The sequence below is a fragment of the Cryptomeria japonica genome, chromosome 8 (genome assembly GCF_030272615.1).
Source record: "Cryptomeria japonica chromosome 8, Sugi_1.0, whole genome shotgun sequence".
Taxonomy (NCBI): domain Eukaryota; kingdom Viridiplantae; phylum Streptophyta; class Pinopsida; order Cupressales; family Cupressaceae; genus Cryptomeria; species Cryptomeria japonica.
In genome coordinates this window covers 1,794,795-1,808,747 of record NC_081412.1, presented here as the reverse complement: position 1 = coordinate 1,808,747, position 13,953 = coordinate 1,794,795, and the positions used below count along the sequence as shown (strand labels likewise).

The following is a 13,953-nucleotide window of genomic DNA, read 5'->3' as shown; positions in this document are numbered from 1 at the left end:
AGCGAATTGAGATATTTTAGTGCAAATCTTTCAACTTGGCGACCTTTGTAACTTCGTGCTTGATCGAAATGCCTTGAAATGCCCTTGCCACCTTGTTCTTCGTCTTAGAATGTCTTGAATTTTGAAGGGACGACAATATAACCATTCTATCGCCCTGGTCCCTTGGAGAGGGACAGGAGCGATCCTTGTCTTTGTAGGCCTCATTTCACTTTATCATCTTCAAAACTTATATTCAACGGATTCGTAATGTACCCTTCCATTCATCTATGCCTTGGGATCCATTCAAATTGGGCAAGAAAGTCATCCACAACAAAAATCGCTCTGGTCCCTTGGAGAGGGACAGGAGCGAACTTAAGCATTTTGGTCCTTTGTTGGCATTTGGTGATCTTCAATTTATCTTCAATGAGTTCATTTCACCTCCTTTCTTGCCTTCAAACATAAACTTGACTTGATCTTTGCCTGAATCTCGCCTTATGGAGAATATCGCTCTGGTCCCTTGGAGAGGGACGGGAGCTACAATGTACTTCGCCCTGGTCCCTTCCTGAGGGACAGGAGCGATTTTGGCATTCTGGACCATTCTCCTTCACGACGGCACTTCAAGTTGTATTCATTTGATAAAACATATCTCCTTGGACATCTTCAAATCGTTAGGTCATTAAAATCCTGCAAGGACAAAGCGATATTCGATTTGTAGCTCCGGTCCTTCACTGAGGGACAGGAGCGATTTTGCTCCTACAGGCCAAAATATCATGATTTTACAAGTTTAATCAATTCCCGAGGCAAAAACAAATCATTCCCAACGCCCGGGATCAAAAATCAAAAAAGTCAAAATTTGGTCAAAATTAGTCAATTGGACAAAAATTCACATTTCACCTTCAACACTTAGACAAATTTAAGCTCTGCACTCAAAATTCCAATTGAAAATAGACCACTTTGGCGAAATCATTGCATTCAAAATTTGCATTCTTACAAAAGAAGCTCAAAAGCTCTCAAAATTGACTGGATTCTGGCCTAAAAAGATGGCAATTAAAACCCTAAGGCTTGACCCTAAATCCAGACAATTGACTGACTAACAAAACCCTAAAAGCGAAGCGAAAAGCGAGCGAAAAAACGAGCAAAAAGAGGGGGTCCCCATTTGCAATGGGGCGATGTGTGAAATGGTCACAACACTTCCATATATATGTTATCTTCCATGCAAACATCTGACTTGTGGCAGGCTAGCTGTATTTGTTTGTGCAATTTTCTTTACACATACAGAAGTGCAATTGCTTTTAACATTGGACATGGTTTTGACTTTATTTACTGACTAATGCAATGGTGCATGTTGTAGATGTAGTTCATTTCAGTTTTATAAGCAATATGTTCACACATAGGTCAATCCATTTTTGTTAATTTGGCGTCTGTTTCAAGGTTATACAAATGCCAAATATAAAATATCAAGGCATTCTCAATTTCTTTGTGCAGCAAATCTTTTTTTGTTTTTATTTGTCTCATATGAATTTCAACATAAAACACTACTTTTTATTAGTTTGTATTAGAATTCTTCTTACATGAATTTTCAACATAAAACTCTACTTTCTATTAGTTTTGAATGAAGAAATCGTGTATTGTGATGAATCTGCAACCATGGAGAGATTAAAATTGAGAAGACAATTGTTGTTGGATGAAACGAAGAAATCTTTTTCGTTCTGTTGAGTATCATTTGTCATGTGAAAATTTATCAAACCGTGGTACTTTCTTTGATATTGTATTCCTTTATTCTTCCAGCACAAATGATGAGGTATTGGAGGAGTACAAGAAAAATTACATCTTGGAACAAGAACGCAAAGCAAAGTTGTAAACTGTGAAGTTTCTTGACACTTTATTTTTTGAAGGAAGAGTTACATTCTAATTTGTTATTCAAGATGTATATGTCATCTATAGACTGCAAGTGTAGCCTATATGATCAGGCATTGGTCAGATATCTGGGTAACGAGTCTAAAAGTGCCAATTTGTATTAAGATCTGCACATATTTTCTTTTCATTACTGAGTAGAGGATTCCACCTTGGTAAAAGAAAGAATTTTAAAAGATAAAAAACAAAAAAAATCATCATTGTATCTAAACCTAGAAGGTTTGATGGAGTACAAGATCATATCTTAATATGACAAGGCATTTGGAAAATACTATGTAGCATTAATACCAATATTTCTATCAAACTCAGTGATTCATGATTGGGAGGAAACAGATATTTTAAGAACAATATTTTTTTCATTTTAGAGATCTTTATTATTTGCATCGTCTTGAGGGCTGTTAATATTATTTTGCTCTACATTTGTTTTTAAACATAGAAAACTCGTGTATTTATATAATGTTTAAGCTAATTCATAAAAAAATTTATGGTAACTGTAAGCTTTGTCTTTTCATGCCGAATCTCAAGGTTATTTAAAATAAGAATCTCGATATTGAACATGGCAGATTAAGAATAGTGTAATATGGGTATCATGATATTGTTCACTCGAAAAGGGCACAGATTAAGAAGTCATTACCTGGGAACAATTCCAAAACATCTGTAGAGGCAGGGAGAATATTGCATATTTCGTTTCCTACTGATTCCCATTGTATTCATTACACCCTTTCTTGCATTTTTTGATGATTAAGTTTCCATTCTGCGGGTGCTGCTTTCTATTTACCCATCTATATTTTAGAATTTTATATGCCTAAGTTGTGGTTAATAGATATATAATCAATAAAGGAATAAAAGCCAACTGTAGATGATATGGAAGGGACACACTAATAACTCATTGTTTACATGTAAATAAATATTTGTATCAATGAAATAAGGACATTCTATGACCAAAATCCTGAATCTGGCATATCTTGAATGTTTCAAGCCACTTGCGTGAGTATTATTGCTTTTAACATTAATCCTCACCATGTTATCATTTATGCCCATATCTAAATTTCTTCGTATTCTTCAATCATCCATAGCTGTTAGTTTGGCATTGTAGGTGTTCATTGTCTTTGCTGTACTCTATAAAATCTTTCCATAATGATTCTTCTTGCAGCAACTCTAATACATTGGGATGTCTATGCACAATGTCATCAAACATTTAAGATGCAACAAGATTGAGATTTAAATCAAAATAAGGATCATATGCAAGCACAGCCCGATTGTCTTCAAAAGGCCTAGAAGATGAGAATGTACACCAAATATTTCAGGTATTTCTAAGTCCAAAAGCCCAAAACATCTCCAAATTCGAGGAGATAACATTGGAACCTTTTTTAGAATCATAAAACAAGTTTAGGCCTTATCTTTATATGTCAAGCAAGTAACTATGTTGCCATGCCAAAAGTGATCAACAACTCATGAATGTGTATGGCTGCTGGTGACAAAGGCTAGGAGTTCCATGTATGCATTACACCTTATAATATAGTTGCTGATAGTGACGGGGAGGTGAAAATAGTCAGTTCTCTTTTCACTATGTTCGAATAAACATTTCATTAAGTACATGGAGGTAAAATAATATGAATGGAGTCATCTTAATAGATGTAGCGACAAGCCATCACATTGTTGTGATTGTCATGAAACTTGAGAAGGGTCGAGAAATTGCATATTAGCATGTTGATGATAATGAAATGTCAAAAAGGCTTGAGAGATTGGGTTGAAAATTCAAATGTTAAGGAGGATGACCAACTGTTTGCCCTCTCAGGTGAATAACTTAAAACATAAAGCACGTAATGCAGAATGATAACGCCATAGATATCAGACAAGTATAAGAGATGTTATTCCATCCATAATTGTTCGTCACAAGTTACATTTGGGAGTATATAAAGATACCGAGGGGTGCGAGCGCCAACCGTCGCACCGCAACTACCACCCCGCGATTGCCAACTAACCAAGACAATTACAACTTAATTAACTAGTTTTATTTTCATGTACAATATTGCCGCCAACATCATCCCCCCCAAAAGAAAAGAAGTCGTCTCCGGACGACTTAATACAAAATAGAGATGACATTAAACAAAACTGCTGACGCCAGTCAAGCCCGAAACTTATACACCTGTTGCGTCCTCGCCTGAAAACCCTTTTCCGCTACCATCCGATGCTCAAGTGCGGATTTCACCATTATTGCTTCTTTTGACATCAAAGTCCTCTTGTGCCTAAACCAAACTTGTCTGCAAAACACGCTTTTCAGTCTCAGCCTCCACCAACTGCTACTCAAATGATACTGTCTTCCCTAGCCAATTTGTCCTCGATAGCCACTTGCACTGCCATCTCGGAATCCAACTCCTGGGTACGTTGAGCTACGTCTCACGCTAGTACTGCCTCCAACCTGGTGGTCAGCTCCTCCCGAGTCCTCTCTGCATCCACCAAGGCAACCTCACATCCAACCGAGACATACTCCAAGCTCCTCAAAGCGTACCATTCCTGCCTGGAGGTGGCCACAACCCACTGGCACAAAGGCTAGGAGACACCTCAAATCCTCCATCACACTCCCCAAAGGCTAATAACTGAACTGAATAACTCCCTGGTGTCATACAACTTCGCATTCTTGCAATGCCTTCCCTCAAACTCTGTTTGTTCGCAACCTCCAAATCCGTCTCCCTCTACGGCTTATGGCTTCCCCGCCAATGCTTAGCTGCAGGCTTCTTTCTCACAAGTCGAGACAACCCAACACTTATCGTGCCTTCTCTGATGCCCTTCGCCCAACTCAAAAATAAACTGGGGGTCTGGGGGTAGTGCCCCCAACGGGGTCGAGGGGCAGCGCCCCCGCGAGGTCTGGGGCAGCAATGTCCCCCATGGCACCCCGGCCATACAACCTCCCCATACGGTCAACAACAGCACTGACACCTCCAATCGTATGGCCACCTTCCCGTGCGATCAACACCCCTCCACCGTACGGCTATGTGTTTGTTTGTGCAGGGGCTGCGTGTTTGTGCGGGGTTGCGTTTATGTTTGCGTTTTATGTCTCCGCGCTTCGCACCTTTATTCCTTGTGCCAGCGATGGTTTCCACCGCACGATGGTCCGCTGCCGGTGTTGCCACCGCACGGTGGTTCCACCGCCGGTGTTGCCACTGCACGGTAGTGCTACCGTACGGTGGTTCCACCGTGGCCTTCTTTTTTATTTTTTTATTTTTATTTTTGTCTCGTATGGTCGTCGTACGGACTGTACTGTTGTTGTTGTTTTATATATATATATATATATATATATATATATATATATATATATATATATATAATTTTTTCCCAGCCGTACGGTCAACTGTCGTACGGAGTTTTTTTTTTCTTCCAATTTCCCAATTTAGTTGTCTAGAGAGTCGTCGACTCGGGTCCCCTGTCTTTGGGATCGCCTTTCATCCTTCTTGGTTTTCCTCGCCCAAGAGTCTCCCGCGTTGGTCCCGTGCCTCTCAAGTCGCCTGCTCGGCCTCTCGAGTCCCCCTTCGGCCTCTAGGGTGTCCTTCCGGCCTCTCGGGTCCCCTACGTGCTTCGTGTGGTAGGGTTTCAATTTGGATCCGTTGGTGGCAAGTCTATTTTCAATGGCCATCCGAAGACCTGGAACCATAAATTCTACAGGGACCACTGTCTCCTTCCCGTACATAAGAAGAAGAAGAATAATAAAGATTTTGAAGGCTGCGGCCTTCCATACAGGGTTCCAATCGTTGCCGACATGAATGATCTTGGGATTATCTACGTCACCGAGGTTTGGGGTGTCTCCCTTCCAATATTCTATGTATTCTGGCAGGTACACCTCCTCTGTTACTTGCTCTGGTTCCTCTACTTTGAGCCTGTAGCTCTGGAACATTTCATAATCCTCCATCTGCCAGTGGAAGAGCCCGTTCAATGACCCTGTCTCATCCTCGGAGCACTCTCCTAGTTTGAGAATCCCTTCGTCGTTGGGCTCCCTGCAGCCCCGTCCTTCGTCCCTCGGGTCGCCTTTTCCTTCATCCTCCGATTCCGAAGATGATGCCAATTCCTTGTCAACAACCTGGGTCCTCAGATCAATGGTGTACTTCTGCCCCCCTTTCTTCATAGAAAGGGTATTCTTTTTCCAGTCGTGGTTCACCTTTTTTGTAACCAGCCACCCTCTGCCTAAGATGGCGTCGTACCCCTTCTTCTTGAGTGGGATTACCACAAAATCTAGTATGAAGGGTTGCGTGCCAATGGTGACCGGTTGGGCCATCAGGGTGCCGAGTGGCTTGATGTCGTGTTGGTCTGCACCTACCAAGTTGAACGTGGGTGGCCATAGTGTTGGCTTCCCCAGCTTCTTCCACGTATCCTTTGGTAGTACATTCACCCCCGAACCTCCGTCCACGATGGTGTCCTTGAGGATAGCCCCGAGAATTCCCATCTCTACTACAATAGGATGCTGACAACTATTTAAGGCCAACAACATTGGGTCAACCGAGGGGCTGACCGGAACTTCCGCCCGTGTGGCACGCAAAGGTGCTTGCGCAGTGGTTTGTATGGAACTAAAAATGGTGGTTCTTAATTGTGGTACTGTTTCTAGAAGGTCCTTTACCCTTATAGGTACTTCCATCTGCAGTACTTGCCCAATGATGTTATTTTTAGCTTCCGTACGAAACGATGTACTCGCCACCTCGTTGTCCCGTTGTTCGGCAGTCATCTCACGTTCAATATTGGCCTTTGCCTCCTGTAATCTCTCCTTCTCCGTACGGGGGTCTGGATAAGTGGCCTTTTTCGTCTGGGCGCGAGTGATCGCCAGTACTTCTTTCTCACCAGTCTTCTCAGCCTTCTCAATGTTGAGGAGATTAACCCTTGCCTTTGGGCAATTTGCGTCCTCATGGTCGCCTGGCCCACACCATCGGCAGAGGTGCTGAGGGGTGGCTTCCTTCGTGAAATCACGGGCGAAGTGTCCCCACTGATTACAGGCCCTACATTGGATAATTGGCCGACCCTTGGCGTCATACTGGATACGGCTTCCGTTATTGTTATTGTTGCTATTCCTTCCACCGCCTCGTCTGTTGTCCCAGCAACCTCCAGATGATGTCGTTGTGTTGGTTTGCTGGGCGGTACTCGTTGGTGCGGATGTCGTGGCCTGCTCCGTGAACAACATATGGTTCATTTGCGTACTTCGGGTTTTCATGTTGTATGGGCACTCCTTGGTGGAGTGTCCCATCACTTGGCAAATCTCGCAGAATGCTTTTTTCGGGCAAGTACCCTTTGTATGCCCCTCCTCTTTGCACTCAGTGCACCATAGGTCCCCTTCAGTCCGACCAGTGCTTCTCATTATTTTGAACTCCCTCCTCATTCGCTCCATGTCTTTTTAGAGCGCTTGCACCCACTTGCCAGCCTTGCTGTCGCTACTACTTTCATGTGAAGAGTCATCCTCCTCGGACGAGCTATCCTCCTTTTTTTTCTTCGATGTCTTGGTCTCGCTCTCGAGATCCATCGCTCTATTGTATGCGTCTTCGTACGATGTAGGTGGAACGATTTTCATCTTCTTTCGGAGGGAGTGTTTCAGTCCCTCCACAAACCATCTCTTTTTCAACCCATCAGTTGGTTGACTCTCCATTTTTCCCAACAGTTCCTTCCGCCCCCGACTATAGGCTCGGACAGTCTTGTTCTTGTTTTGCTTTGTTCCATAAATTTCGGCGACTATTTCATTGTCATCTCTCAAGAGGCGGAACTCTATCCCAAACTCCTTCAGGTCGGGCCATGTGCCGACTTTGGCCTTATCCATATATGAGTACCAGTCTATGGCCACTCCCCTCAAGGTTGCTGGGAATTGTGTTACCCATTCGTCTTGATCGGTAACACCGTTTGCTGCATATGGTTTCACACGTTCGACAATGGCGAACGAGATCTTCCTTCTCGTCGCCGTTGAACTTCGGTAGTTTTTGTTTACTCGCCATTGATGGGGGTCGTCTCCCCTGAGATGGCTGTGGCTGTGTCTAAGCCCCTGCGCTGGTGGTGTGTCCTGCGTGGGTGACTAGTGGTACGGTGTTTTGCCTGTCGTGTGTCGCACCTACAGCCGTACGGTTGTCTTCCCCTTCGTTCTCACCCACGCCCACTCCTGGCTCCCTTTGGTGATCCTCACTCCGTGGTGTAAGGGATAAGTTTCTAAACTGATCTCGCGTTTCCTCGACTAGATTTCGCCATAACCTTGTTTCCTCCAAAAACTCTTTGTGGCTCTGCACCCTACGGTGTTTTGGCGATGCGTAGAAATTTCCGTCGGCTTCTGCACCCTCCGTGACACCTCCTTGGTTCCCCTCAGGCCACCCTTCGGCAGGTTGTCCTTCGGCAAGTTGCCTCAGCCTCCGTCTACGTTCTACTTGCTGCTCTAGAATCAAGGCCCTCTGCGCGGCCTCCCACTCGTCCGTTTCCGCTTTTTTATTTCTATCTTTATTTAATATATTGGGCATAAATCACTTCCGTACATAGCAAGCACACGCCATGTACACAAAAAAAACTTTTATTATTTTTCCTTTCGGCCACAACTTATCTCAACCTTGTAACGGGATTATTACAGGGTTCAATTTCCCCTTCACCTCTTGCCATCACGCTCTGCGTCCCACGACGATTGTTCCGTTTGCGCGTCGTCGGCCTCTGGGTTAATCACCGACGGGTAGGCCCATCGTGTCCGTATGCTATCCGCGTCTTCCGTTCCCGAGTACGTCTAGGCAGTGGCGCCAAATGTTTGCCCTCTCGGGTGAATAACTTAAAACATAAAGCACGTAATGCAGAATGATAACGCCATAGATATCAGACAAGTATAAGAGATGTTATTCCATTCATAATTGTTCGTCACAAGTTACATTCGAGAGTATATAAAGATACCGAGGGGTGCGAGCGCCAACCGTCGCACCGCAAGTACCACCCCGCGGTTGCCAACTAACCAAGACAATTACAACTTAATTAACTAGTTTTATTTTCATGTACAATATTGCCACCAACACCAACATGATCACGATTAAGGATGCGAATAAGAGAACGTGTCAAACCCTCATTATGACATTTGCTAGGAATAATGTGCCTAGGAGAAATAACATGGTTAGGATTTTCTACAAGAGCATGGGCCTTTTGTTCTCTATAACACTCATACAAGTTAAAGAATTTTTCATGGTGTGTGTGGGGGGAACTTATAGGCTCGGGGACAAACAAATCAATATAAATATTCCCAAGCTTAGAAAGAGATCTATACTCATGGTGCGAAATAGTGATTATCCAATTTGAGGCATTGGTGGATCATTGAAGGCACAACTTGAGTATGTTCATAAAGAAAATTAGTTTGAAGTAGGTATGATATAAGACCTTCAAAGCCTTTGAATTGACTTTGATTAGAAGAATGACACACCCTAAAGCATTAATAAAGGTAGTATTGTAACAATTTATTCAACGAACATCAAAGGCACCATAGGAATCTTGATGACTATGAAAATTATGTGTGTTCCTCTATTGGTATGTTCAAGCCATAATTTAGGTCCACAATATTTCTATTAGTGATCTAGCATAATTGAAACTTCAATATAAAAAGGCCCATTAGATCTATCAATAGAAATCTCAAAAGAGAAGGTAATGAAAAATAGAAGAGGAAGAAGATTATTCCTCTAGGGTATTAACAAAATCATCATAGAACATGAGGAGTTGTGTAAATGATAGGGAAGGATCATAAAGTATAGAAGGTTCCTCATAGGAATGGGAAGGACCAACAACCATTGGCATAAGATTGACATTGTTTGCTTCATTATGCCAAGAGAATAAATTGTAAATTTGTAGGTTTTGATTGGGAGATGCTAAAAATTTATTTCCTTTATAATTATGCTCAACATGTATGTCATTTGAGTCTATCAAGTCTCGCAACATTTACTTTAAAGTCATACATCTATTAGAATCAGTTTCAAGGACACGATGATACTAACAAAATGCCTTGGAGGTGTATCCTTGAGGAAGAGTAATAGAAGGGCCTAAAGGCCAAACAGGAGGAAGCTTAAGAAGAATGGTTGCTAATAATTGATAGGAGTCAACCAATCTAAGTGAAGTAATAATTAAGATGAAGGTTTGAAAGAGAGAGCATTGAAAGATGGAGACATAAACATTATTAGTAGTAGAAATTAGTTTTATATTTGAGATAGATTAGAATTATTCATTTTAAAAGGAGGATTTAAGAACCTATGATAGAGGTAGAGGTAGTAGTGCAAGTGGAAGTAGAAAGATCATAAGATCTCTAGTTTCTTCTCATAATATCTTGAGCTAGCACACAAATATGCATAACTGGTATATTGTTGAAAAAGTGTCTTGTATTGGTGCTAGTAAATTCTTTCCAAACAAGTTTCTTATTTCGACGTTGAGTAAAAAGTACTACATATCCACAATAATAGATTGGAAGTAAAGCATAAAATCACTCGCCTACACTATAGAGCCTTATTTATAGTGAACTTGATCCATGAAATTTCCTTTCAAGCCAATTAGAAGTTGTAACAATGAGAAGAGAGTGAAGAGAGTAGAACTAGTCAAGTGCATGGTCCTTGATTGTCCTAGAAAAGGACTTAGGTAATACATGGTCATTATAAATAAGAATTACAAGTAGCATTGAATGATTGTACATCCATTGTTGGATTCCCTTTTCATCATGTAACACACCATGGGGCAACAAATGTACAACGAAATGGGTGGGAAATAATATTGAGGAGGTTGGGATGTAAATCCATGGCAACCTTTTGAGAATTGGTGGGAAGAGCATTTAATCTTTATTGCATTGTCTTCAAATGGTGCAAGATGTCATCAGTGATACAATTAGAGTGGGGAAATTGAGGAGGTAAAGGAGGAAGAGAGAAACATATTGAGGGACAAAGGTGAGAAAGAAAGTCAAAGTAGTGGGTACCAATGCATAAGTGACATGAGAAGTTTTTAAAATGGGCAAGGGTTGTTGAATAGGGGTTGGGTTGAAGGATAGGGTAACGAGTAAATGCTCTACGTAAAAAGGGATATGACCATAATGGAAAATGGGTAATAAGGCAAATGATAAAGTATAGGAGGCATACAAAGGGGTTAGAAGGGAAATTTTTGTTTGAACCTTGAAGGAAGAGAAAAATATAGACATGTGAATGAAGGTAACCTATGTCCAAGGCTACGAAGGACGAAGTAACAAGTAAATGCTCCATGTAATATGTGAAAATGGGTTGAGTTGAAGGACACTAAAGAGTAAATGCTTTATGTAGGAAGGGATATGACCATAATGGGAAATGTGTTCTAAGGCAAATGATAAAGGACAAGGAGCTATACAAGTATGGGATCATATGAAGGGTTTGGAAGGGAGATTTGGTTTGAACCTTGAAAGAGTTGGGAAATTTGGACATGTGAATGATGAGAACAATGTTTGAGATTGTGATGGAAGGAGGATATGAATTTGGGGCTATGAAGAGGAATTTAAATATGATGTTAGGAATGTAAAGGAGGTGTGGTAATGGAATCATGTGCAACTATTTAGGGTTAAGATGGTGGAGGATGAGAGGGAGTAGGTGGAACAACAAATGACTTAGACAAGGTAGGAGTAGAAGATAAAGAAATATAAGTAGATGCATCAAATGTAGTGTGCAATACATTTGAGTGCAAGTTTGAATTAGAAGGGGAAGCTCCATGTGAAATAAAGAACTAATCTACTATGAATAAAATGTACTTACATTTACAATCTTTACAATGTTTTCTAAGGGGTTTCCACATTTAGGTTGAATAAAATATGAATATGTATTTTTTTGCGTTTGCTTAATTTAAAAGGTTTAGACAATATTTTTAAAACTGACAAATGATTTTATGCTTTATGATTGAAACTAATTCTTTTTCTTTGTTTGTGACCTTATACAAAGTTTTGAACTTTTCATTCCCTAGGTTAAATTATGTTATTGAGTCATTGTGCCAACATATTGAAAATTTTCAAGTCCTTGCCAGTTGCCTAAATGTTAATTTTTTAAATGTCTTAAATTCTTTGAGTTGGATGTTGGCTTTAATTGGGGTTCATTTCTTTCGACCTATTAACTTGGTGATGCATCCATATTTGTGTATGTGTCATGACTGGTCTCATTAATATGTTCAAATTTGCTACCTTTACCTTGAGTCAATTAATTGCTAGAAGATGCTTACTATTTTCTTCTTCAAAATGGTGTTGACCACAATTCCCATCACCCTAAACTTGATCCAGAATAGGGAATAGCCAACAAATCCTAACCATTTGCACTAAAAGCCTTGAACACATCCTCTTCCTTATTTCAAAATCATCCATAACATTTGCCCAATAGTCCTCGAGGTGTATCTTGTGCCCATTCTAACTCCCAAATGTTGTTCTAATCTTATGATAAGGATCAAAATTTGATCTTGATGCATAGGTCTCAAGGAAACAAAATTGTAACTCCTCCTCAGATCCCTCAACTGCTTGAAATGAAGGACATGTCTCAATTGAGTCTCTAATGGTGAGTAGAAAAGGTGTCTTGACCTTGTGCTTGTTCTTTCGAATATTATCATAGGTAGAGAATTGCCTTGTAACTTCTAACAATATCATCTTTTTAGTGGGATAACTTGGAATACGGTAAGGAGAAGATGAAAACTCTTGAACTTAGGTGTAGGTGAACTTGGTAAAATAAATGTACCATGGGCCAAACTCTTGAACTTAGCCTTTTGTGATAGTCTTTTATGAGTGCTTCCTTGTAAAGTTTGAACAATGTACATGGAGAAGGCGTCATTCACTCTCCTGAAATGAGTGGCATTGCAAAGATTCTATTGGGGATAGCATTCATACACCTTGAATTGTCGTTCTTCGTGCCCCACTGGTCCTCTACATGTCAATCCTCTTTATCTATAAGTTCTTGCCAACATGTAGACTATGTAAGAGCTCATGTAGAATGATTTGGTTTGCTCCAAGTTCCTCAATTGTTCATCTAGGTCAACATTAATTGTCTTGCCCCAGTTGATAATCTTCAACTTGGTTTCTATCTCTTCAATAAAACAAAACATCTAAGGTTCAAAGCTAGAAGCTTGAGGGGAACCTATCACTTGGTTCAACAAGGTGACAAGGTCACGATACTCCTTGAAATCGGACGTAACATGCCTCTTTGGTATCTTGGTATAATGCTTCCTTGGCTTTAACATCTATGTGTTGTTGATGATCTTCGCACAAGACTCGAGTCCATTGTTGTATATCCTCAAAGGTTCCTCTCTAGTCTTGTAGATAGTAGAATTGTATATTGGAATATGGAAAGCCTTCACAATAGAGTCCTTTGTCAAATCAACTAGCACTCTACCATCGAGACCTATTACTTGTCTTTCCTTAGGATCAATAGTTTCTTGCACACTCCACCATCAACTTGACACATTGTATTGTAAGGGGGAAGCCGATAACTTGCACAATTCCATTCGTCACCATCCTCTTGGCTAGGTTAGATGGGTTGTATCCATGCATTCATTCTTTGAACTCCTCCAAGTCGTTGTTTCCAAGGTTGGTCTCCAACCTTCTTCCACTTCAAGACAATTTTTTATTCTTGAGGGACTCGCTGGTAGTCATAATTCATTTGTGTTTACTGTGAGATTCATCCAGCTCTAACACTTAACATCTACCTCCTAAAAACAAAACACCTTAAGTTACAAAAGTGAAAGGATGTTAGAATAAGCTAGAAACATGTCAATGTGAAATGCAAGAAGTGATTATAATGAAACAATGAAACTTTTGAAGGATTCTTGCAATTAAGGCACATGTAGACGGATTTTCATAAGATTGGTTAATAAACATTACAAAACATGATTTGCATTCATATCTAAACATTTGGAAATGAAGGGGAAACTAGTTAAAACACATATTTTTGATAGAGGATTAGCTCTTGAAGATGCTTTTACTCTTCTTAAATGCGTACCTTCTTCCCCTCAAAACTCAATTTTACTTGGAATCGACAATGCAGGTATAAGTTTTATCATATTGTGACACAATTCACTTCAAACAAGATACACTAACTTTTCCCTTGGCTA

General features: G+C 40.7%; 1 protein-coding gene across 3 annotated transcripts in view; it reads left to right on the top strand.

Moving 5' to 3' along the window:
* LOC131028862 (uncharacterized) overlaps window positions 1-2,281 on the top strand; it is a 28,224-nt gene extending 25,943 nt beyond the window's left edge. For all 3 annotated transcript variants that reach the window (XM_057959230.2, XM_057959229.2, XM_057959228.2), the window contains exon 3: window positions 1,768-2,281. In XM_057959230.2, coding sequence (XP_057815213.2) covers window positions 1,768-1,840 — 73 coding nt within the window. In that variant the 3' untranslated portion in view covers window positions 1,841-2,281. The remainder of the gene's footprint in view (window positions 1-1,767) is intronic.
* Window positions 2,282-13,953: the final 11,672 nt, after the last annotated feature.